We start from the raw sequence: 26,345 nt of genomic DNA, 5'->3' as shown, positions 1-26,345 counted from the left end.
AACAAGTCGGGAACAACCGATCAAAAATGTTCCGACTTTTATTCTGAAAAATGTAAATACATTTTAACTAGGTAGTAGTGGGGAGATTACTCACCCGAATCCATTGCAATTGCAATGTTTTGGCTTGACTAGCGAGTGTGTCATTAATTTTCAACAACGTTGACATTTTACATTTATTTAATATCCAGAATAAAAGTCGGAACATTTTGATTGGTCGCCGACTTCTTCTCCTCTTTCACCAGCTGCTGTCACATGTTCCTATATGGTAGTGTTCCAGGGGAGGCTGGCGGAGGTAGAAATAGTAGGACGGGGGTTCGTTGTAATGCATGGGAGGGAATGGGGCAGACAGACCCAGTCTTAGACTTAGATCTCACTTTAAGTCAGTCTTGCTATAGACTCTAAAATGTTCCAGTTGCATAAATCTCACCTATGAGTGACTAAAGTAAGACTGACTTAGATAGCCTGTCACACAATGCATTCTAGGTAAAATAAGACACTTGACAGAAAAAGAAACATGGCGGTCGAAACAGCTACACCTAGCAGCGGAAGATAATGAGAGATAAACAACATTTTCTTCTGCTGAAAACGTATGTATATTGGAGGAATATAATGTGGAGAAAAGTATACTGCTTAGCAGTTTTAACCAGTGAAGTAGTTTACCGCGCTGGAGTTACAGTGTTAGCTAGCTACTAGCCCTGACTCGTTCCCATAGCAACACAGCTCTTAAATCAAGCTTTGCCAGGGGGGAAGGAGGCTAACTTTCTAACCTCAAAATAAGTCAGTCTTTTTTTTTTAATGCAACAAGCAGTCTTAATTAGACTGGTCTAACCTGAGAATATAAGACTAGTCTAAGGCTTAGACCAGTCTTAATCTATCTCTATGCAACTGGCCCCTGTGTTTGACACCGTTCCTCACTCCATCCCGTGCATTACGTCGACCCCCTGTCCTCCGATTCCTCCCTCCGCCAGCCTCCCTCTGCAGTGTTCAGTATTGTATTTGACCTCTCCTTCAAGTTACCGGCTTTCTTCCATCGCAGTGCTGCCTCACTTCCTGTTAGTAACCGTGGGTAACAGCACTCTGGACTACACCTGGCTACCTGACGCACCTTTCACTTCCTGTACAGAGTTTTAACGGAGAGTATTCACTTGTAAATAATGTATTTTTAAAAAATATATAATAATATTTATATGTTGACTGTAACTGTTCACTGGTAGGCCCTTACGTGTGTTTTGGCTTATTATTATGGGATGTCCAGGGGAGAGAGGCTGGATCTGGAGCAGGACAACAATACAACTCACTGTTTTGTTTTTGTCAAAAATGTACCCTGGAAATCCTACAGCTGTCTCCCTGTCCACTGCTCAACAACACTGGTGATCCCTCTCCCTCCCTCTATCCCTCTCCCTCCCTTCCCTTCTCCCTCCCTCTATCCCTCTCTCTCTCCCTTCCTCTCCCACCCTCTATCCCTTCCTCTCTCCCTCCCTTTCTCCCTCCCTCTCCCTTTCTCCCTTTCTCTATCCCTCCCTTTATCCCTCCCTAGTCCCTATCCCCCACTTCTCCCTCCCTCCCTCCCTCTCCTCTCCTCCCCTCCCCCTCCCTCTCCCTCCCTCTCCCTCTCTCTCCCTCCCCCCCTCCCCCTATCCCACCCCTCTCCCTTTCTCTCCCTCCCTCTATCCCTCTCTCTCTCCCTTCCTCTCCCTCCCTCTATCCCTCCCTTTCTCCCTCCCTCTCCCCTCCCTCTATCCCTCCCTCTCCCTATCCCCCACTTCTCTCTCCCTCTATCCCTCCCTCTCCCTCTCCCCCTCCCTCTATCCCTCCCTCTCCCTCTCCCCCTCCCTCTATCCCTCCCTCTCCCTTTCTCCCTTTCTCCCTCCCTAGTCCCTATCCCCCACTTCTCCCTCCCTCTCCTTCCCTCTATCTCTCCCTCTCCCTCCCTCGCCCCCTCTCCTCCCCCCCCTCTCTCCCTCTATCTCTCCCACTCCCTCTCCCTCCCACTATCCCTCCCTCCCTCTCCCTCCCCTTGTTTATCATGTATAATCATCCCCCTTACTGTGTATGTAAACATGTCATCACACAACCTCAGATCTTCCACATGATCTCACATCACAGATCCACTCAGACATCTCAGTTTGTCTTTGATGTGGGTTTCCATCGGATTGTTGTTTTTATGACTCACGGCATTCCGTTCTTCTTCTCTAAGAAGGCTGCGGTTCGTTCATAAATTCGCTCTGGAGATCCGATCAGCACTCATGGAATGCCCTCTCGTCCAATCAAGTTACTCGGTCCCTTTATGACGTTGAACCCAGTGTGCGCTCCGGCGCTCTCAGAGCGGATTTACGAACGCAGCGTTTTAGTGGTTCCATGTGTAACGGTTTATTTCCGTTGGTTCTTGCTGCTTATCTGCGCCTCTTCTCTCTCTGTGTGTGTGTGTGTGTGTGTGTGTGTGTGTGTCAGCCATGGTGGTTTGTTGCTTTAAACACGTGATGATGTTCCTCCATTTGGTCACCAACTGTCTGGCGAGTGAAAAAACCTTTTCCAGCTGTCACAGTACATGTATTTGTTTCACTTGTGTTTGTATATATGAATATAATGTTGTTAAATAAAATATACCATATATGACGCATAGGAACAGGTGCTTCACATACTTTCCTTGGTCTCTGTCTGTCTGTCTGTCGTCGTCCCCCCCACACACACACACACACACACTTCCTCACACTTCGACCTGGGCTGGCCCTGTAGTGGAAAAGCACCATAAGTGTCCTATCCAATTTATATAAATAAACGTTTGCAAAGCTGCAACGTTTGCAGGAAAAGTGCTATAGGCTACAAATAAGTTGCGCTTGCACATCATTAACCAGCATAAGGACATATGCATTATGGAAATTCAACAGTTTCACTGCTGTTTTAGGTACGTCATGATAATTCCACCTCAGAAGATGTTCAGACCACCGAGGCAGGTGAACACAGGGGCAGGTACACAGTTACACATCGAGTCTGAGTCCTTAAATAACATTTGAACCCATTGCATTCTCCAGCAAAAATCTATTTAATAATTTCAACGCATTAAAATAATGATGACTCTGTTTCTATTGTAACACTGACAGAATCTGTTGCATCTTTTGTTTGTTTTGTTGTTTTTGTTTGCATGACGCTGGTTTTCTCTGTGTACCACATGTACAAAAGAAGAGATTTGGTGAGGCTGCATTCTCATGTTATGCTCCAGATTGTGTCTCACTGCCAGTTTACATTAGAGATGCAACCTCAGCATTATGTTCAAGTCAAGACTAAAAACCCATCTTTTTAATATTGCCTTTAAACGACTAAATAATTAAATGATGATTATGTAATGATTGGAGCACTTTGAGCTGCAACGTTTGCATAGAAAAGCACTATACAAATAAAACGTTATTATTATTATTATCTGGACATATCTTGGCACGCGACCAGCGCGTTCCGTCACTCCCTCGCGCCGGAACCAGAGTGAACATCAAAGGGAGGCGCGTCGATGTCTGAGCCGCAGATGTAACAGATGTCTGTCTGTCTGTCTGTCTGTCTGCACGAAATAATAACAATAACAGAGTCCGTGACTTGTGTTGTTGAGATAACATCATCACCATCTTCATCGTGCAAACAGGAATAAGCTGCACAGCGCAGACAGAGAAGAGAAGGAGGAGGAGGGTGCGTACCACCGCGTCAAGGTAGGACATGGAGACTGTCTCTACGACGCTGCGTTAACGCGTCTGTCTGTCTGTCTCTGTCTGTCTGTCTGCCTGTCTGTCTCTGTCAGGCTGTCTGCTGGGTGTATGTCTGTCTGTCTGCCTGCCTGTCTGTCTGTCTGTCTGTCTGCTGGGTGTCTGTCTGCCTGTCCGTCTGTCTGTCCGTCTCTGTCAGGCTGTCTGTCTGTCTGTCTGTTTGTCTATCTGTATGTCTAGGTGTGTGTCTGTCTGTCTGTCTGTCTCTGCCTGTCTGTCTGTCTGTCTGCTGGGTGTCTGTCTCTGGGTGTCTGTCTGTCTGTCTGCCTGTCTGCTGGGTGTCTGTCTCTGGGTGTCTGTCTGTCTGCCTGTCTGTCTGCCTGTCTGTCTCTGCCTGTCTGTCTGTCTGTCTGCTGGGTGTATGTCTCTGCGTGTGTTTCTGTCAGCCTGTCTGTCTGTCTGACTGATTGACTGTCTGCTTTGTCTGTCTGTCTGCTTGCAACTCAATGATGATTGTGCGTCTGCTAGCGAGTTAGCTCGGACTGACCCAGTAAGACCAGCAGCACTGACCCAGTAGCCTACACCCAGTCCTCCCAGTAAGAACTAACCCAGTCCACCCCCAGGACACCCCCAGTACACCCCCAGTACACCCCCAGTAGCACTGACCCAGTACTCCCATGCCAGTGCACTAACTTGTTGTCCTGGTGAAGCCCAGCCCAGTGCAATACGTCTAACAGTCTAACAGTGTTGCTGTCTAATGACATCGTTACCTTGCAATTATTATCATTCATTTTTAAATGTCTGACTAACGGTGTGTTTAATGTTGGAGCCGTTAAACTGAAGGCATGCTTTGAGTTCATGTTGCAATGATTGATGAAGTGATCTGGAATTATTATGTCCGGACGTGTGTGTGTGTGTGTGTGTGTGTGTGTGTGTGTGTGTGTGTGTGTGTGTGTGTGTGTGTGTGTGCAAGCAGGCGATGATGGAGGAGTGACAGGGGTGATGGATGGTGTCGTCAGGGTTCGAGTTATAAGCTGAGCTTTGTGGGGGTCTCCAAAATAACAGTGCGAAATGTTCTCATGCACGCGCGCGAATCATGCCCACACAGCGTTGGGACTTACAAGTTTGTTTGTTTTTAAATTAGTTTTTCAGATTTTATCCCTTTTTCACCCAATTTGGTATCCAATTGAACCCAACCTAGCATCCAGTTATCCCCTGCCTATTGCGTAGGATCCGCCGCACGACCCCGTGGCCGGCAGCCCCAGAGGAGACCGCCAGGCAGACTAGCTGACTGGCTCCTCGAGCCCAGCACCGTTATTCCGGCACCCCGGGGACGCTGTTGCGCGACAGATCCTTGTCCGGAACTATTCCTATACCGCCCTCGGGAGCGGCCGCTCAATATGCCGCTCCCTGTGTGTGCCCCGGCCATATCCGGGTCTGGCGAGCTGGGATTCGATCCCAGTCCCCGGTGGGCAGCTTGCACTAGTGGCTAGTGCTTAGACCGCTACACCACCGCGGGGCTACTTACAAGTTTTAATGAGCCATAGGCTACTAATTTCACCACATCAACACCACCACATGAAACAACAGCTAGAAGCGATAGTCACGGGTATCTCGGCCAGTAATGTTGTTGTTTTTGCTATACATTCCATTCACTTTCCCTGTTAGCACGACACATTGTCCACATCTCCATTTCCAGTGACATCGCACCTGACATAAATAATCATGTTCATGTATGCTCGTCCATGAACAAGCAACAAACAACCTTCCTAGCAATACGCGACATGCTTTATCGGTTATTTTAGATAACACACATATTCGTTGCCTAGCAACCTAGATGCTCTATTTACAGTTTGCATTGGCTGCGTTCGTAAAATCGCTTTGGAATCTGATCAGCTCTCATGGAATGCCTCTTGTCCAATCAAATGACTTGGTCCCTTTATGACGTTAGACCCAGTGTGCGCTCCGGCGTTCTCAGAGCAAATTTACGAACGCACTTTACATTGTGGCAGTTGATGCACCAGTGTTTTCGTTTGAACACGTGGGATAGATTTGTCCGTGAGTATCAGTATTTACATGTTACAATAAGGTTAATGTAGCTAAAATATACATTCTAATTGTTGAGTTTATATTTGTTGGTTTGATGTTGTTAGCCTCTTGTTGTTAGCCTCATCATCATCTTATCTCATCCAAGCTTATGTTATTTCTCTAGTTATATACATCTCTTATGTTATTCCTCTAGTTATATACATCTCTTATGTTATTCCTCTATACCCCATCTCTTGTGCAATGTGCTCTACAATCTGGGCACATGAATGATCGGATCGGTGAGCAGGGGCCAACTGTCGCGCCATTCATCTCATTAAGTTTCATAATTGGATTCAGTTTTGTATAAGGCATTCTTTCTTTAGACAGTATAGGCTGCCCTGAACGAACTAGCTAGCTGTCTCCTTATACATACTGGAGGTGAGTTCTGCTACTTTCTTCGGAAGCACTTGGATTTGTTTGAGCTCTGCTATTTCAACAGTTTCAACGTTAGGTGTCATAACAGGTGCAGCTGAATTCAAGTTTGGTTTCTTGGATGAAATCCCGAAACTTTCCAGGCTTGTCGACTCGGTCGGCAGCAGTGGCCTTTTTTGGGGCGGCATGATAGCTAGCTACTGAATGTTTTCTTCTCAATAATCATGTTTTCACGTTCGCAAGCTCTCAACGATCATATTCTGCTGTTGCACAATATTCTACTGCGCCCCATAGTGTCTTGGTGGTAAAGTGCAGGCAGTCAAAGGCCTACTGTCATTCACAGGAGATTAATGCTGGTGCGCGTAGTTCTTTTGGAAAACGTGTTTATTTTAGAATATTTAGGCTATCATATAAATAAATATAAATAATACTCATTACATTGACATTTATGATCAAATAATGGTTGTGGTAATGTATTATTAGCGACCCCCACAGATGTATGATTTTACTGCTTTCATGGGAGCTCAGACCTTCCTTATGGGAGCTCAGCTCCCATTGGCTCCCACATAACTCGAACCCTGAGTGACAGGGGTGATGGATGGTGTCGTGGTGTGATGTCAATAAATTAACGCAGAGGAGGAGGGAGCACTGAGGAAGCCTGTCTGCCTGTCACTTTGCTGTGAAGGATTATTCTGTCTGCCTGCCTGCCTGTCTGTCTGTCTGCCTGCCTGTCTGTCTACCTGTCTGTCTGCCTGCCTGTCTGTCTACCTGCCTGTCTGCCTGTCTGTCTGTCTGCCTGTCTGTCTGCCTGCATGCCTGCCTGCCTCCCTCCCTGCTTGTCTGTCTGTCTGCCTGTCTGTCTGCCTGCATGCCTGCCTGCCTCCCTCCCTGCTTGTCTGCCTGCATGCCTATCTGCCTCCCTCCCTGCTTGTCTATCTGCCTCCCTCCCTGTCAGTCTGCCTGTCACTTTGTTGTGAAGGATTGTTCATAGGGATCATTATTATTATTATTGTGTGTTCATTCCTCGACAGCCCATTAAAGTGTATGACATTATGGCATTGATAATATATTCTTATGTGCATTTCATGATAAATAAATCAAATCAAAACGGACTAACTTCATGCCTGCCGCCCACCAGTGACGGATAGTCGTCTGGTAGTGACGCCGCTTCCCACCCGCCGGTTGGTTGACGCGTCCGTCTGTGTGTTGCAGTGATGGAGACGGATGGAGACCAGAACCTGACCCAGAACCAGGCCCAGACCCAGACCCAGACCCAGACCCAGGCCCAGACCCAGGGCTCGGCCAACGGAACTGCTCCGCCAGGGCTGAACTCTCGGCCCACACAGATGCACTCGATGTCCCTCTATGAGAGACAGGCTGTGCAGGTGTGTGTGTGTGTGTGTGTGTGTGTGTGTGTGTGTGTGTATGTTTATGTTTAGGATGTGTGTGTGTCTGTCTGTATGTCTTGGTGTGTGTCTGTCTGTCTGTCTGTCTGTCTATCTATGTGTCTGTCTGTCTGTCTGTCTCTCTGTCTGTCTATCTGTCTGTCTATCTTTCTGTCTGTTTGCCTGTCTGTCTGTCTATGTGTCTGTCTGTATGTATGTCTGTTTGTCTATCTGTATGTATGTCTAGGTGTGTGTCTGTCTGTCTGTGTCTGTCTGTCTGTCTGTCTGTTTGTCTGTGTCTGTCTGTCTGCTTGTATGTCTCTGGGTGTATTATCTGTCAGCCTGTCTGTCTGACTGACTGTCTATTTGTGTGTCTGTCTGCTGGCAACTCACTATGCGATGTTCCCCCACCCTCCCACCGTTCCCCCCCCACCCTGTCCCCCCCCTCCCTGCCCTGTCCCCCCCCCTCCCTGCCCGCCCCTCCCTGCCCCCCCCCTCTCCCTGCCCCCCCCCAGGCCCTGCAGGCCCTCCAGAGGCAGCCCAACGCGGCCCAGTACTTCCAGCAGCTCATGCTGCAGCAGCAGATCAACCTGGCCAAGGTCCAACAGGTACTGTCTGTCTGTCTGTCTGTCTGCCTGCCTGCCTGTCTGTTTGCCTGTCTGTCTGTCTGTCTGTAACCTGGCCAAGGTCCAACAGGTACCTGTCTGTCTGTATGTCTGTCTGCCTGCCTGTCTGTCTGTAGCTTGCCGCCATTGGTGTGTGAATGTGTGTGTGAATGAGAGGCCGTTGTAAAGCGCTTTGGAATAAGGCGCTATATAAGTCAGTCTATATAAATCAGTCTATTTAACATTTACCTTCCTCTCCTTCTCTCCTCCTCTCCTCCCTCTCCTCCCTCCTCCCTCCTCCCCCTCCTCCCTCCCTCTCTCCTCCCTCCTCCCCCTCCTCCTCCCTCCTCCCTCCTCTCCTCCCTCCTCTCCTCCATCCTCCCTCCTCCCCCCCCCCCCTCCAGGCCTCCCTTGCCGCCAGTCGTCAGTCCAGCCCGTCCAGCCCCACCCAGGCCACCTGCACCCCCGCCTCATCTGTAGGTCTCACACAGGGGAGGCTGGCGGAGGTAGACATCGGAGGACGGGCTCATTTGAACACATGGAACTGAGCCTGTCCTCTGATTTCTACCTCCGCCAGCCTCCCCTGGTTTCACGAAGCTTAATCTGAACAGCTGTGCTGCAGCCCTAAGGCACAGATGAAGAACTGTAATGTCCAATGTCTGTCTCTCCTGTGAAGCTGTTCAGGAACTACGGATGGAAACTAGCCTTCTTGGCTAATTCCGGTGCATTCTTTGATGTCCCTGCCAAATAAACAATAATAATAATAATAATAATAATAACAACAATAACACTGCTACAAAGATGTATCACAGCAGTGATGTTTAGTTTCAGAGTTTCAAGTTTTATTGTCGCGTCACATTACACCAGTGTAAGAGAGTAACATTCTTAGGCTTGGGTTCCTGACCTTGCAGCAGAAGACATAGTTGTGCTTCCATAAAAGCGAATTTCGAAAATGCGAATCATGAAATGTGGAGAGTTTCCATTAACTTGGTTGGAGTGAATAAGCTAGGCTACGTAAAACGTAAATTCGTCAGAGTATTTCGTCAATAAGGCAATAGGCATGATTCAAGATAAAATAATACATAATAATAATAATAATAAATAAAATAGTACAGGACATAGCACAAGTAGAAATGTCATGAGTATTGCACTCGGTGGCAGTGGGTGTAAGAGGTAGTATTGAGTAAAGTGACTGTGAGCTTAAGGTTAGGTAGTCTGTATACATGGGGTTTGCCTTCGGATAATACTAAATTATATTAATGTGTTTAAACACTTTATCGATGTTTGAATGACTCAACCTGCCCTGGATAAGCTAGTTCACCTGACAATATTATATCTTGTTGTTTTCATCTAGATGATTTGTGTTATGAGATAAAAAGCGTTATAATTCTAACACTAGCTATTGTAATTGTATAATGAAAAGCACTTTATGAATGTAATACGTTATTATTATTATTATTATTATTACTTTATTATTATTAATTTATTCTTTAATCTTTCTTCAGGTGAATGTAACCACCTCAGGGGGAGGGGCCATAACCAGCAGCCGTCCTATTGGTCACAACTCTTCTACGACGTCCACTATCAGCCAATCAGTGCTGCTGGGCGGGAACACAGCAGGGCAGGGGCAGATGTATCTGAGGGTGAGTAGCCTAGAGGTTAGAGGTCAGGTTTTAGAGGTTAGAGGTCAGGTAGTCTAGAGGTTAGAGCAATCGGATAGTCTCTGGTTCGATCACCGCCTCAGGAGGGAGCTGCATGTGCCCTTGAGCAAGGCACTTAACCCCTAATTGCTCCAGGGGCGCCGACTATGGCTGACTCTGTGCCTAGAGCAAAAAAATACTGAATTCCTGACAAGTTGATTTTGCTGTAGTGTTGAGTGTAACCATGACAACTGACCTCTCTCTGTCGTTCCTCAAGGTGAACCGGTCTCTCAGGTCACCCATCTCCTCCCAGCTCATCTTCATGCCTGGTAGCACGGCAACCGCTGCTGTGGCAACCGTCACCCAGCAACCTCAAGGTCAGCAACAACAACAACAACAACAACAACAGGAAGTTCAATCAGACAACGACCAGGTGAGACAGCTGACTGGAAACGTTGGTGTGAGTTACAATTCAGTGAATGTAGGTGTCTTCAGCATGTCTCTCTCTCTCTCTCTCTCCCTCTCTTTGAATGAATGAATGAATGGTCTTTATTGTCATTAATACAGTACAGGTACCATACAACGACATTTAGGAGGGGGGGCTCCCCTGGTGCTAGGAAAAAAAATACTAAAAACAAGAAGGGAAAAGAGCTGGTTTACATAAATAAAGGCTATATACACTATCCACTACTATACTACTATACTATACAAATAAAACACTGTGCTGTACTCTATGCTATGCTATAAATATCCTAACATTTCCTATATCTGAACCTTATGTACCCGAGGGTTGTCATATTGCACATAGTATTATTGCACATTCATTTAAAGTGTCGCAGTTTGCAGGTTTGAAATGTTCACAGTTGTATTTCAGTATTGCACTTGATTACAATCTAGTAGCTGCCATCAAATTGTCTAGATTGTCCAGGGCCTAGAACCTAGGTCTTTGCTGTGTTCAGGGCCTGAATGTAATACGTTAGCCGAACAAAGTGTTCGTTCCCAGGGTGGGATGGGTCTCTGGAGATCTTTCTCTCTCTCTCTCTCCCTCTCTCTCTCTCTCTCTCTCTCTCTCTCTCTCTCTCTCTCTCTCTCTCTCTCTCTCTCTCTCTCTCTCTCTCTCTCTCTCTCTCAGGTGCAGAACCTGGCCTTGCGTTGTGTCTCTGGTCCCAGGGGGGTCGTGGTGAAGACAGAGACCCCCGACAGGAGTGACACAGGTACTGCAACACGCTGAGAGCCCCCTAATACGACACATGTAGGATGTTGAAGACAGTTTATGACCATATAAGGACAGGGGGAAGTGGCAGACACAGTGGGAAGGGGGAGTTGCTAAGGGTATTCAACGTTTGCAAGCGCTATACAAATACAGTTATTATTATTATTACTGTTGCTGACCTCCTCCCTTCCTCCCTCCCTCCCTTCCTCTCTTCCAGCCCCCTACTCCCTCCTCCAGTCCTCCCATCCCTCCCAGCCTCCCTCTAAACCCCCCCACCCTCTTCCTCCTCCTCCTCTTCCTCTATCTCACACACAGCACATCAAGATCCCCACCTACCCCCTGACCTCCACCACCGCCACCACCACCGCCGCCCTGTCCTCCCTCCACCTCAGACCTCCCTCCCACCACCCTCCTCCTCCTCCCCATCCTCCCTCTCTCTCCTCCGCCACCTCCATCCTCCTCTCCAGCCCCGTGTTCGGCCCCGGCCGCGCCCTCACCTCGGTCACCACGGCGACCCGCATCCTGGTGCCTTCCCCCTCCCTTTCCTCCAGCAGTGCGGCCCAGACCCAGGCCCGTGGGGGGGGGGTGTACCACCAGGTGGGGGGGGTACCGGCAGCTTCCAGCGCCCACACCCTGGTGGTCCAGCCCCTGCAGAAGCACGGTACCGACACCAACAACGCCACCGGCAGCGGTACCGAAAGTACCAAACCGGGCCCGGTCCCGATCCAGCCCAAGACCCTCCAGCAGGGTCCCCTCCTCCGCCTGCCCCTCCACCTGCCCTCCCGGAACCCCCACCACCCCCACCCCCACCACCCGCCTCCTCCCATCCTCCCCGCCCCCCGCCCGACCACCGCCAACAACAACAACAACCACCACCACCAGCCTCCTCCTCCTCCTCCTCCTCCACACATCCCGGTCCAGGTGGTGGGAGCCAGGCAGAGCCTCCTAGGAAACTCCCAGGCTTTGGCCCTGACGCAGGCCCGGAGGGACGCGGCGTGTTCCCAGGGGGAGGGGGTTGGTGGGGGGGGTGGGGTGGGAGGAGGAGGTGGGGGCTCCAGCAGCTTGCTCAGCATGGTGGCCTCCATCGCCTCCCGGGAGGCGGGGCTTCTCGCGGGCCGAGGGGCGGGGCTAAAGAGTCACCATCATCAGCATCATCAGCATCATCAGCATCATCCGTTCCACCGCCAGGAAGCTGCTGCGCTGCCATTGGCTCACGTCTCTCACGTGCACCCGCGCTCCGCCAATCACGGCCAGGCGCTGAGTCAGCGTTCAACCCCTCCCTCTCTCTCCTCCGCCCCCGCCGTCTCCTCTCCTCCCTCCCTCTCCTCTCCTCCCTCTCTCTCCTCTCCTCCCTCTCTCTCCTCTCCTCCCTCCCTCCCCTCTCCTCCCTCCCTCCCCCGGTCGTCCCTCACCCTGCCTCTCCCGGTAGACGGCGGGCCGGTCAAGGCAGCAACGACCGGCGTCATGGTAACCCAGGTTAGTTAGTTTGTTTACTAACGACATCGCCACGGTTACCGTACGAACATTTCAGTGATTTTTTATTTATTTTTTACTTCACCGTGATGGGTTAGGGTTAGGGTTAAAAAGTTAAAGTTAAAACTCTTTTTTTGTGGAATTTTGAAACGGTTCTCTTCTCTCAGGAGAAGCCGTCTCCCATTGGCTCGCTGAAGAGGAAGTCCGAGTCGGACACAGCCGCTGAGGAAGACGGTCCCTCCCCTCCCCACCTCCAGCCAATCACAAGAGATCACTCCCCCGCGCTGTCCTCTTCTGCCATTGGAGCAGGTAAGTGACCGATTCTATTAAGTTGTGGATATGCATTTTTCACCAAATTGCGTCCAGTACTCCTATGAAATTCATAACATAACTCCCTTACTATATGAATCTGTGCGTGTGTGTGTTTGTGTCTGTGTCTGTGTCTGTGTCTGTGTCTGTGTCTGTGTCTGTGTCTGTGTCTGTGTCTGTGTCTGTGTCTGTGTCTGTGTCTGTGTCTGTATCTGTGTCTGTGTGTGTCTGTGTGTGTCTGTGTGTGTCTGTGTGTGTCTGGGTGTGTCTGTGTGTGTCTGTGTGTGTGTGTGTGTGTGTGTGTGTATGAGTGTGTGCTTGCGTACTCTACCCTTCTACTGACACCAGTGCAGTCTAAGCTAAACACTTTTAAGAAAAACTAAATATACCAGCCTCCCTCTATGAGGATATTTCTTCTTTCTCTCCCGTCATCTTTTGCTTTCTGTGACCTCAGCAGGTCCTGGTCCTCTCCCCCACTCCCCCTGCCCCTCCCCCGTCCCCTCCCTGCCTGTGGCTCGTCTGCGGGGGGGCCCGGGGGAGAGAGCCCCCCCTCCCCAGGCCGTGGTGAAGCCCCACGTCCTCACACACCTCATAGAGGGCTTCGTCATCCAGGAGGGGGCCGAGCCTTTTCCTGTGAGTATCTATAACCCCCTCCCGCCCTTAACCCTAACCCTCCCCTCCTTAGCCCTAACCCCCCCCCCCTCCTTAACCCTGACCCCCCCCCTTAACCCTGACCTTCCCTGTGAGTATCTTTGAGCGTATACCCCCCCAATCCTAACACTAACCCCCCCTACCCCCCCACGACCCTAGTTCATATTGTTTGTATTGTATTTATTGTTTAGCATTGTCCTTGTTGTAAAGCGAGTCAAATGTCTTTGTGAAAAGCGCTATACAAATACACTTGATTGATTGGTTGACTACATATTGCAGGGGTTCTCAAACGTTTTGGTCACAAGGGGGCGCACTATTTATGAAGTATTTCCAAGGCACATCTTTACATATGTTTATAGCTGTGTAAATCATCGCCAATAAGACCTTTTTATGTGCATTTCCAATGGCGATGGCACACAGTTTGAGAACCACTGATATATTGTCCATAGTGTCATTCAACACCCATTGGTGCCTTTATTTTTGATGGACAGGTGTGTGGGCCAATGAAAGAGCTGTCTGGTGAAGATGTTCTGGACCCCAGCCAGCCTGAGTCTGAGCCCACCGCCACAGGTGAGGCTGTGTAGGGGAGACTGGGGGAGGTAGAACACCAGGGGAGGCTGGGGGAGGTAGAACACCAGGGGAGGCTGGTGGAGGTAGAACACCAGGGGGAGGTAGAACACCAGGGGAGGCTGGGGGAGGTAGAAGACCAGGGGAGGCTGGTGGAGGTAGAACACCAGGGGAGGCTGGGGGAGGTAGAACACCAGGGGAGGCTGGGGGAGGTAGAACACTAGGGGAGGCTGTGGGAGGTAGAACACCAGGAGAGGCTGGGGGAGGTAGAACACCAGGGGAGGCTGGGGGAGGTAGAACACCAGGGGAGGCTGGGGGAGGTAGAACACCAGGGGAGGCTGGTGGAGGTAGAACATCAGGGGGAGGTAGAACACCAGGGGGAGGTAGAACACCAGGGGGAGGCTGGGGGAGGTAGAACACCAGGGGAGGCTGGTGGAGGTAGAACACCAGGGGGAGGTAGAACACCAGGGGGAGGCTGGGGGAGGTAGAACACCAGGGGAGGCTGGTGGAGGTAGAACACCAGGGGAGGCTGGGGGAGGTAGAACACCAGGAGAGGCTGGGGGAGGTAGAACACCAGGGGAGGCTAGTGGAGGTAGAACACCAGGGGAGGCTGGGGGAGGTAGAACACCAGGGGAGGCTGATGGAGGTAGAACACCAGGGGAGGCTGGGGGAGGTAGAACACCAGGGGGAGGCTGGGGGAGGTAGAACACCAGGGGAGGCTGGGGGAGGTAGAACACCAGGGGAGGCTGGGGGAGGTAGAAATCGGAGGACGGAGGCTCGTGGTCAAACACACCATTCCTCGTTCCGGCCCATGCATGACAATGAGCCTCCGATTTCTACCTCCACCAGCCTCCCCTGGTGTATAATGACAGTTGAACATGAAACAGTACTGTCCCCCCCACACACACACACACATGTCCTAACCCCCCCCCCCCCTCCCTGTCCCTCCCCAGTGCTGAGGTGTGAGTTCTGCAGGACCCTGGCCCCCGCCAGCCAGTTCAGAGGCACCAAGCGCTTCTGCTCCATGACCTGCGCCAAGAGGTACCCCCCCTGTGTTGTCATCATGATGTCATACATGTTTACTCTTTTTTTTGGATTGATGGCCAGATAAATCATGGTGTGTCTGTGTGTGTGTGTGTGTGTGTGTGTGTGTGTGTGTGTGTGTGTCTCTGTGTGTGTGTGTGTGTGTCCCAGGTACAACGTCAGCTGCAGTCAGCACTTCCGTCTGCGGCAGGGTCAGCTGACCCTGGGGGGCGGGGCCAAGGGCGTGGCCGAGGGCGGGGCCGGGGGCGGGGTCATGAGGAGGCGTGTCCCCCACAGGACCAGCTCTGAGATCGCCAGCGCCAGGATCGCTGGGAGACCCCTCCCTGTCAAGGTGACCGCGCACACACACACACACACACACACACACACACACACACACACACACACACACACAAATAGAGCATACACACACCTAAACACACACACACAAACAGCATACACACACACACACACACAGACACACACACAAACAGAGCACACACACACACACACACAAACAGAGCAGACACACACACACACACACATACACAATTCATCCCATGTATAAACATGATTATTACCTGTTTTGTTACACGCTTTGGAATACGGCGCTATATAAATCAGTCCATTACAAATAGCGGTAGAGCTGCAGTAACATTAATAAAAGTAATAAATAAATAAATAAAAACCTAGAGAAGTAGTAGTGAATAATACTCTCTAGACTAGAGTATATTATCTCTAGATATCTCTCTCCTCTCTTTCTCTCTCTCTCTCTTTCTCTCTCTCTCTCTCTCCTTCTCTCTCTCTCTCTCTGTCTCTCTCTCTCTCTCTTTCTCTCTCTGTCCTTCTCTCTTTCTCTCTCTTTCTCTCTCTCTCTCTCTCTCCCTCCCTCCCAGTCAACCCTGAACCGTAACATTGTGTAACGTCTGTCCACAGTGCCGTTCAGAGTCCAGCAGGTCGGACGAGGCGTCCAGCTGTGACGACGAGGACGAGGACGACCCCCTGTCCCTCTCCCCAGACTCCTCCTCTTCCTGCCACCAGCCTCCTCCTCCTCCTCTGCTGCGATTGGACAGCTCAGCACCCCACTTCCTGCCCGGCAGCCCCACCCAGTGGAGTGCGGAGGAAGTGTCTCAGTTCATATCCTCTCTGCAAGGTTGGGAACTCTGTCTCTCTTTTCTCTCTCTCTCTCTATCATTATCTTTATCTATCTCTCTCTCTCTATCATTATCTCTCTCTCTCTCTGTCTCTCATTATCATTCTTTCTATTTCTCTCTTGTGCTCTCTCTCTCTCTCTCTCTCTATCATTATCTTTATCTATCTCTCTCTCTATCATTACCTTTCTCTCTCTCTCTCTCTTTATCATTCTTTCTCTTTCTCTCTCGTTCTCTCTTTCTCTTGCTCTCTTTGTCTCTCGCTCTCTTTCTGTAAATGTTAATGTAAAGAATTAATACATGAATGAACCTATAACACTTTCTCTCTCTCTCTTTATTTATTTCTCTTTCTCCCCCCACCTCTCTCTCTCTCCCCCCTTCCCCCGCAGGTTGTGAGGAGTTGGCGTGTCACTTCCTGTCCCAGGAGATAGATGGACAGGCTCTGCTGCTGCTGCGGGAGGAACACCTCATGTCCACCATGAACATCAAGCTAGGCCCCGCCCTCAAGATCTGCGCCCACATCAACACCCTGAAGGACTGATCCCTAGCCCCGCCCCCTCCTCCAGGGGAGTGCCCTAGCCCCGCCCCTAACCCCTGAAGTCACATTTCAGAAGGACTAAATCATCATCATCAGGGGTCTCAAACTGGTGATAAATAAAGGTGACCTTTATGCCTGAAAACGAAGAAAATGATTGATGTGCGGCTAACCTTTTAGAAGTGAAGAAAAGGGGGATGCCAGAAGGGAGAGAGAGAGGAAGTATTACACCTTAACTTAAGATAACTTATAATGCTTACGTGTGCCTATTGGTTTGATTATACTTTGTCCTAGGAGAGAGAGAGAGAGAGATTGAGAGAGAGAGAGAGAGAGAGAGAGAGAGAGATTGAGAGATTGAGAGAGAGAGAGAGGGAGAGGGAGAGAGAGAGAGAGAGAGAGAGAGAGAGAGAGAGAGAGAGAGAGAGAGAGAGAGAGAGAGAGAGAGAGAGAGAGAGAGAGAGAGAGAGAGAGAGAGAGAGAGAGAGAGGGAGGGAGACAGAGACAGAACAGAAGGGCTTTTAGTCACGAGACTGAAGGAGTATGTGTAATACAGGGGAGGCTGGCGGAGGTAGAAATCAGAGGACGGGGCTCATTGGAAATAGAATGAGCCCGTCCTCCGATTTCTACCTCCGCTAGCCTCCCCTGCTGTGAGATTTGCATTTTATATTTAACCTCTGTTGGCCTTTGTTTTCGCTGTAGAGAATTATTATTATTATTATTATTAATATAATTACTATTATCATTATTATGTTATTTCTCTGTGAAAATTGCGGCCTTTTTCAGTAGTTTCAATGATGGAAAAATTTATGTTACGTAAAAAAAAAAGTATTGAATACCATTCCTTAATTTAACGAGCACTTGTATGCTAAGGTACTTGTATAGTAAGGTATCTCTATGGTAAGCTACTTGTATGATAAGCTACTTGTATGATAAGCTACTTGTATGCTAAGGTACTTGTATGCTAAGGTACTTGTATGCTAAGCTACTTGTATACTAAGCTACTTGTATGCTAAGCTACTTGTATTAAGCTACTTGTAAGGTAAGATCATCTAGAGAGCAACGAGACATTGCATTAGCCGCCCATATGAGACAGCAGCATCCACGTTACCATGGACTGGTCTTCCTTATAGCTCATAGCCTTAGAGACCGACCCCTCATCAGCGATGACTGTGGCTTCTTATGAACAGGTGCTCTGCTAAGTCTGCTACGTGTGTGTGTGTACTTTTTACCATGAGGAGTGGATGGGTCGAAATCATCCGACAAAAAAATAATAAAGTTGCTTTTCTTCTTTGTTGTACCACGCTTGTTAGTGATTGGCTGTGTGTGTGTGTGTGTGTGTGTGTGTGTGTGTGTGTGTGTTAGTGGTTGGCTGTGTGTGTGTTAGTGGTTGTGTGTGTGTTAGTGGTTGTGTGTGTGTGTGTGTGTGTGTGTGTGTGTGTGTGTGTGTGTGTGTTAGTGGTCGTGTGTGTGTGTGTTAGTGGTTGTGTGTGTGTGTGTGTGTGTGTGTGTGTGTTGGGGGAGGGACATGCAGACCAATCAGGCGTGTTGGCAGATCATTGGTAAACACGGGTTGTTGTAAAGGTTTTAATTTCAGGTAACATGCATGTTTGTTGGTATGGGGCAGTAAAGACCCCTCAAACCTGGGGGGTATTCCATCAATGTCACTAATAGTAAGGGAAACATATGAAAATCTGCGAAGTAAATCGTTACCAAAAATTGTCTTCACCAATGTGTTTCTAAAGGTGTGTAATAACATGTACTAAAAGGTTGAAATTCAACTCCTGTGGGAAACCTCATAAAAAACTGCTCAAAGTTGGGGTACCGATAACCGATTTTCGAAAATTCGAAAATGCTTAAATTGGACTTGAGTAACTTTTGAGGGGTCAAACTAGGCATTTTTCATGATTCTGAGTTGATTGCAAGCATTTATTTGTCACCAAGACCACTTCCTGGTAGAGAAACTGCCACGCCCTTTTTTTTAGAGAGACACTCTGCTGGGCAGTAACTTACCTGTTATGGAGGCCTAAAAAAAGGGAGATGAAAGTGAAGCTGAATAGCTTCACTCTCACCTCCCATTGTGGAAGAGATGTACCAACATGAGATGTACCAAGGACTACCAGAGGTGTTCAGCTAGACACACAGCCCAGAGACAACACACCTTCCATGGGTGCTGTGACTAGGCCTGTGGCCCTATGCTGGAGGTCACATGAGCTCCAGGGCCTCAGGTCCTGCACTACCAGGCCGAGTAGGAGAGCCCTCACTGGGCCTAGCTGTCTACCAGTCACCCCTCTTCTGGTGCTCTGACCTCCAGGGCCTATGTCATACACTATCAGTCCGATTAGGAGTAACCTCACTGGGCCTAGCTGTCTACCAGTCACCCCTCTTCTGGAGCTCTGACCTCCAGGACCTATGTGATACACTGCCAGTCCGATTAGGAGAGCCCTCACTGGGCCTAGCTGTGTACCAGTCACCCCTCTTCTGGAGCTCTGACCTCCAGGACCTATGTGATACTCTGCCAGTCCGATTAGGAGAGCCCTCACTGGGCCTAGCTGTGTACCAGTCACCCCTCTTCTGGAGCTCTGACCTCCAGGACCTATGTGATACACTGCCAGTCCGATTAGGAGAGCCCTCACTGGGCCTAGCTGTCTACCAGTCACCCCTCTTCTGGAGCTCTGACCTCCAGGCTATATGTGATACACTGCCAGTCCGATTAGGAGTGACCTCACTGGGCCTAGATGTCTACCAGTCACCCCTCTTCTGGAGCTCTGACATCCAGGCTCTATGTGATACACTGCCAGTCCGATTAGGAGAGCCCTCACTGGGCCTAGCTGTCTACCAGTCACCCCTCTTCTGGTGCTCTGACCTCCAGGGCCTATGTCATACACTATCAGTCCGATTAGGAGTAACCTCACTGGGCCTAGCTGTCTACCAGTCACCCCTCTTCTGGAGCTCTGACCTCCAGGACCTATGTGATACACTGCCAGTCCGATTAGGAGAGCCCTCACTGGGCCTAGCTGTGTACCAGTCACCCCTCTTCTGGAGCTCTGACCTCCAGGACCTATGTGATACTCTGCCAGTCCGATTAGGAGAGCCCTCACTGGGCCTAGCTGTGTACCAGTCACCCCTCTTCTGGAGCTCTGACCTCCAGGACCTATGTGATACACTGCCAGTCCGATTAGGAGAGCCCTCACTGGGCCTAGCTGTCTACCAGTCACCCCTCTTCTGGAGCTCTGACCTCCAGGCTATATGTGATACACTGCCAGTCCGATTAGGAGTGACCTCACTGGGCCTAGATGTCTACCAGTCACCCCTCTTCTGGAGCTCTGACATCCAGGCTCTATGTGATACACTGCCAGTCCGATTAGGAGAGCCCTCACTGGGCCTAGCTGTCTACCAGTCACCCCTCTTCTGGAGCTCTGACCTCCAGGACCTATGTGATACACTGCCAGTCCGATTAGGAGAGCCATCACTGGGCCTAGCTGTGTACCAGTCACCCCTCTTCTGGAGCTCTGACCTCCAGGACCTATGTGATACACTGCCAGTCCGATTAGGAGAGCCCTCACTGGGCCTTGCTGTCTACCAGTCACCCCTCTTCTGGAGCTCTGACCTCCAGGGGCTAACTGCTACTCTGCCAGTCCGATTAGGAGTAACCTCACTGGGCCTAGATGTCTACCAGTCACCCCTCTTCTGGAGCTCTGACCTCCAGGGGCTAACTGCTACTCTGCCAGTCCGATTAGGAGTAACCTCACTGGGCCTAGATGTCTACCAGTCACCCCTCTTCTGGAGCTCTGACCTCCAGAGCCTATGTGATACACTGCCAGTCCGATTAGCAGTGACCTCACTGGGCCTAGCTGTCTACCATTCAACCCTCCTCTGGAGCTCTGACCTCCAGAGCCTATGTGATACACTGCCAGTCCGATTAGGAGTGACCTCACTGGGCCTAGCTGTCTACCATTCAACCCTCCTCTGGAGCTCTGACCTCCAGAGCCTATGTGATACACTGCCAGTCCGATTAGGAGTGACCTCACTGGGCCTAGCTGTCTACCATTCAACCCTCCTCTGGAGCTCTGACCTCCAGAGCCTATGTGATACACTGCCAGTCCGATTAGGAGTGACCTCACTGGGCCTAGCTGTCTACCATTCAACCCTCCTCTGGAGCTCTGACCTCCAGGGCCTATGACCTACCCTATAGTGCCCGGTCTAAGTGCCTCATCATCGGACACCTTTCCTCCATAACACCCCCTGGTTCCTCCACACCCTACCACGTGCACCAGGCGGTCCCGGGCCCCCACACTTAAGCACCCCCCCACTGATAAGGACAGCCATCCGCGACTTCCAGAAGAATGCATCCCTGGTATCCTAAAAAACCAGGGCAGGACCAGTACTACAACACATGTCCTACAACACTAGGCCCAGTCTCAGAGCCTCTTACTCAGCCACTCTACCTACCAGCCTCCCTGCCCTGGAGCTTAGACTCTAGTGTCCACAGACTAAGTCCCATTAAGTACCAGGCCTAGTAATACTTCCAGTACTTACATTTCATGAAAAATGCCTAGTTTGACCCCTCAAAAGTTACTCAAGTCCAATTTAAGCATTTTCGAATTTTCGAAAATCGGTTATCGGTACCCCAACTTTGAGCAGTTTTTTATGAGGTTTCCCACAGGAGTTGAATTTCAACTTTTTAGGACATGTTATTACACACCTTTAGAAACACATTGGTGAAGAAATTTCTTGGTAACGATTTACTTCGCAGATTGGTCAAATATCTGGTAAAATGCCCTTACTATAAAGGAAAATCCAGGCTTATTTTTTTGATAAATTGCGCTAGACTTATTAAAATAAGCCTGGATTTTACTTTAGCGACATTGTCACACGCATGACACCTATTTTGTTGTCACAGGCATTTAAAGACCTAAAAATATAGATATTTATATATATTATATACTCTATATATATATATTGCTCTGTAAAAATACAATGTACAGTATCCAATATGCGCCCACCATCAGTTAACAGTGGAAGATCGAGAGACAGTTAACTCATTTAGTGCCGAGTGTGAATAAAATAAAAAAATAAAAACTACAAAAATGCATCAATTATGATGCTTCATTTTGTAGCCAATCAGAGTGTTGTTGCTAGGTAGAACACCACATAGAACACTTGGCACTCTTAGGTGGTGAGTGTTCTGGAACTCTTTAAAGTGGGAGTCTTCGTGACGATATAATAATAATAACTGCCACTTAGCTGACGCTTTCATCCAAAGCAGCTTACATTGCAGTGAGTTCATACATTTCTCAGTATATATGGTCCCAGTGGGAACCGAACCCACAACCTGAGCCACGGAAGTTCACAAAAATCGTCCCTGAACGTGAACCTTGAGGTGACAGACATCAGCCCATGGTTATAAACCAATCAGAGAAGGGCATAGTTGTAGGCCTCTCCGTATCCCGCCTCCCGCATGTACTTCTCAATGTCCATTGGCTCAGACACGCGTATGACCGCCCTGTCGTTGGCCATCCTCTCCCCTGATTCGAGCTTCCGGATCAGCACAGCCAATGAGGGCCGCTCCTGTGGACTCCACTGGCAGCAGGACTTGATGATGGAGTATCTGAAAGAGGTAGACAGCGTTACTACGGTAACACCAGGGGGAGGCTGGTGGAGGTAGGAATCGGAGGATGGGCTCATTGTAATGAGTGGAACAGAATAAGGAATGGTATCAAACCATTCCTCTATCCGTTCCATGCATTACAATGAGCCTGTCCTCCGATTCCTACCTCCACCAGCCTCGCCTGGATAACACCATTTTTGTGATGATTATTTGTAGCATTGTGGACATTCTATGTACCGTATATCTATTTATATTTCTATCATGTTTTTGCATGTTTTTCTATCACTATTTGCACCTCTGGTTAAATGCTAAACTGCATTTCGTTGTCTGGTACTTGTACTCTGCAATGACAATAAAGTTGAATCTAATCTAAATTCTGTTATCAATGTCAAACATTCAACCTTCTTCTGCAAGTTAGGATGCCTTATTTCTGATCATCATAACTGTAACCCTGAACCAAAACGACCACTATAATAGTACATTGTTGTTGTGGTGGTGGTGGTGGTGGTGGTTGTTGTTGTGGTGTAATGTTGTGGTGGTGGTGGTGTAGTGTTGTGGTGGTGGTATAGTGTTGTGTGTTGTGGTGTAATGTTGTGGTGGTGGTGGTGGTGTAGTGTTGTGTGTTGTGGTGGTGGTAGTGTTGTGTGTTGTGGTGTAATGTTGTGGTGGTGGTATAGTGTTGTGTGGTGTGGTATAGTGTTGTGTGTTGTGTGTTGTGTGTTGTGTGTTGTGTGTTGTGTGTTGTGTGTTGTGGTATAGTGTTGTGGGGTCTTACAGGGAGGTGGAGCAGCCAGCTGGCTTCTTCAGGGTCTTGCCTCTCTGCAGGTGCTGCAGCAGCTCGCTGGCCCGGATGCCAGGGAACGGGGGGTCGCCTGAGAGAGGAGGAGAGGAGGGAGGAAATACAGTAACGTCAGTGGAGGCTGGTGGAGGTCGGAAATTGGAGGACAGGGATTAACCCTTGATATGCTGCGTCATCAGGAAGAAGAAGAAGAGGACTCACCCAGCGAGGCCATCTCATACAGGAGGATACCGAAGGACCAGCTGTGAACAGACGCGTTTGATTTATTAGTATTTTCACTTAACACTTAATCAGCCATGAGGAGTGCCCTGTGAGTAAAAAAAAAGTTATATCTTTGCACTCGGTCAAATTTCAGGACCCTCCTTGATATTTCATGACTTTTCCTAGATATGTGCGTTCTACCACCCAGTATCCTTACATTTTCACAAATCACATCAGGATAAGCTAGTATGAAGCTATTTTGCTAGTTTTTCTGTGTAGGAAGCAGGCTAATTTACAAGCGGCCAACTAGTGGTCGTTGTGTGTAAATAGCAGCGTAGCATTGTAAAGAGTGGGTTTAACGGGGGGCATTGATAGCATAGCATTGTCAAGGGGGGGTAAAGAGGGGCATTTGTCCCCCGAGGCGGCTCTTATACTAGGTAAAAAAAAGGCACGGCTGTTCTAGTGTTAAAAGCACAACTTTTGACACAGTTACACTTGTTAACGTTAAAAGTTGTCACTCGTTAAAAGTTGTTTGGGATCCTGATGCATCATTGAATATCCAACCAATCAGAGGAGCTACTCACACGTCGCTGCTCTCACTGACAGCTCTCCCGGCCAATACCTCGGGGGCCTGCCACTTCCTGGTCTGGACGTGCTCCACCCCTCCCGCTTGTGTCTTCCTGCGGAAGGCGGGACCTAATCCCCACAGCTTGGCGGTCAGGTCCTGACCAACCAGCACGCTCTGAGCTCCCACGTTGCCATGGATACTGCCTCGAGCGTGCAGATACGCCTAAAGAGGGCGAAGCAGAGATGAGTATATGACCATATAAGGGAGATGTTGAAGAGAGTCTCTATGACCATATAAGGGGATGTTGAAGACAGTTTATGACCATATAAGGGCATGTTGAAGAATCATGACCAAGTCTTAATCTACCATGTTTACAGATGGAAACTATGAAACTATGTACTATGACATTTGTATTTAGTTTATTACGAGCAGCCTCTCAACAGTGCAGTGAAATACAAGGCCAGGAATACCATAAACATAGACTAATAACAATATTACTATACACAATATACCATCAAGCATAACAATAACCAAATAAGACATTAGCAGAGGTCCAGTTCAAACCAAATACATCCTCCTCAAACATTTGATATGATATAAGATACTGCATAAATTACCTAGAAGTTTCTGAGGGGTCTATGGTTAAGGTGTTAGCTCATAGCTCGTGTCTGTTGTAGCTATTGTTTATTTTATTTAGTATTGTTCTTGTTGTTAAGCACTTTGAGACAATTGTTTCGCTGTGAGAAATACACAAAATGTTTCATTGATTGATTGATGAGTTTGCTGTTATCCCAGACACATTGACACCAGATCATAATTGGATTTATAATTGATTGATGGATTGTAGAAAGAGGAGGAGGGGGAGGAGGAGAGCAACCAACCAGGGCAGTGGCCACCTGCGTTGCCATGGTGAAGATGTGCTTCTCTGTGAGGTCACATGGTGCCTCTCTGTCAGTGTGGTCCTGTCAAGACATCATCATCATCATCATCACCATCATCATCATCATCATCATGATCATCATCATCATCATCATCATCGTCGTCATCATGAGTATCGATTCACCGCCGGTAATGATCACATCCATCTATCGTGTCCTGCTGCTTAAGTATAGGAGTAGTGGTGGTCCTAGTGGATAATGAGTTGGACTCTAACTGTAAGTCACTTTGGATAAAAGCGTCTGCTAAATGGTTAAAAAGTAGAGTATCACCATGACAGTAATATTTGCCAGAATGAATGAATGAATGAATGGTCTTTATTGTCATTGCTATAGTACAGGTACCAAACAACGAAATTTGGGAGGGGTGGCTCCCCTGGTGCTAGGAAAGAAAAAAAAAACAAAAAAACAAAAAAAAAAGAAGCGATTGTTCATAATAAAATCTAAGTTTCTTAGGTAGTTTTAACTCTCAAAAGTGTTTTTTTTTCTAAAAATGTCACACCAGACACCAGAGAGGGTTTATTTAGAGGCCTAGCTGGAGGTCAGGGGAGGCTAGGGGAGGTAGAAATCGGAGGACAGGGCTCACTCACTGTAATGAACAGAATGAGGAACGGCACCATGTGATACGTGTGTCTGAAACCGTTCCTCATTCTGTTCTGTGCATCACAACGAGCCTCCGTCCTCCATCCTCCGTTTCCTACCTCCCCCGGCCTCCCCAGGCGTACCTGCCTGGTGTCGTACCTGTGTGTCTGTGTGATTGTGTACCTGTGTGGTTGCCTACCTGCGTATCTGTAGTTGTGTGTGTGGTGTCATACCTGTATGTACTGTATGTGTGTACCTGTGTATCTGTGTAGTTGTGTGTGTGGTTGTGTAGTTGTGTAGTTGCATAGTTGTGTACCTGTCTGCAGCGCCACAGGAAGCCCAGCAGGTCGCGCTGCTCCAGCTCCTCCACCACGGTGACGAGGGGCGTCGTCACGGAGACCACGCCCACCAGGCTGGGCAGGAAGGGGTGGGGCCCCAGCTCAGACAGGAAGGAGGCGTGGCCCAGGAAGGAGCGCCGCTCACTCTCATTGGCTGTCTCTGTGGAGAGATGGTCAGCTCGTCAGCTTCATCTGAGGGTGCTCATGGGAAATGTAGTTGGAGGTTATTGTGGGCTAATGTTGTCACTCAGGTGGCACGATGGTTCCTGTGGCCCACAATGGCCACCTCTAATGGACTGAAGATTATTAGACTTATCCTGACCTCACACTAATAATAATAAATAATAATGCATTTAATGTGTATTGCACTTCTAATTCAAAAAGAATCTCAGAGTGCTAACAACCGTAAAAACAAAACAACCTAAAAATATAATAAGTTAAAAACATAGTAAAAAACTAACAAAATAAATCACAAGAATGAACACAGGTTCAGCAGTCAAAGGCCTTTTTGAATAAAAAGGTTTTTTAGGCCTGTCTTAAAAGAGTCCAGGCTCTGTACTGCCCTTAACTGGCTAGGAAGGGTAACTGACTGTAACATCTTTAACAATGTTGT

At 48.8% G+C, this 26,345-nt stretch overlaps 2 protein-coding genes across 2 annotated transcripts in view; one reads left to right on the top strand and one right to left on the bottom strand.

Annotated features, from left to right (window-relative positions):
- Nucleotides 1-3,625: 3,625 nt before the first annotated feature.
- On the top strand, nt 3,626-17,021 carry LOC308158353 (polyhomeotic-like protein 1). The gene is made up of 15 exons (XM_080531944.1): nt 3,626-3,695; nt 7,362-7,534; nt 8,050-8,142; nt 8,544-8,615; nt 9,645-9,782; nt 10,057-10,212; nt 10,912-10,998; nt 11,308-12,468; nt 12,633-12,774; nt 13,229-13,407; nt 13,917-13,995; nt 14,946-15,033; nt 15,187-15,367; nt 15,952-16,168; nt 16,556-17,021. The coding sequence occupies exons 2-15, from the start codon at nt 7,364-7,366 to the stop codon at nt 16,705-16,707; spliced, it is 2,916 nt and encodes a 971-aa protein (XP_080388070.1). The 5' UTR covers nt 3,626-3,695; nt 7,362-7,363; the 3' UTR covers nt 16,708-17,021.
- A 5,092-nt stretch (nt 17,022-22,113) lies between these two features.
- Nucleotides 22,114-26,345, bottom strand: part of styk1a (serine/threonine/tyrosine kinase 1a) — a gene marked incomplete at both ends in the record, with an annotated part of 10,384 nt that continues 6,152 nt past the window's right edge. The window contains 6 exons of the mRNA XM_080531943.1: nt 22,114-22,309; nt 23,085-23,181; nt 23,310-23,350; nt 23,894-24,099; nt 24,759-24,839; nt 25,711-25,892. Of these exons, the coding sequence (XP_080388069.1) occupies nt 22,114-22,309; nt 23,085-23,181; nt 23,310-23,350; nt 23,894-24,099; nt 24,759-24,839; nt 25,711-25,892 (803 nt within the window). The remainder of the gene's footprint in view (nt 22,310-23,084; nt 23,182-23,309; nt 23,351-23,893; nt 24,100-24,758; nt 24,840-25,710; nt 25,893-26,345) is intronic.

This window comes from Nansenia antarctica (genome assembly GCF_963989245.1).
Source record: "Nansenia antarctica genome assembly, chromosome: 5".
Lineage (NCBI taxonomy): Eukaryota > Metazoa > Chordata > Actinopteri > Argentiniformes > Microstomatidae > Nansenia > Nansenia antarctica.
This window is presented reverse-complemented; position numbering and strand designations above follow the sequence as displayed.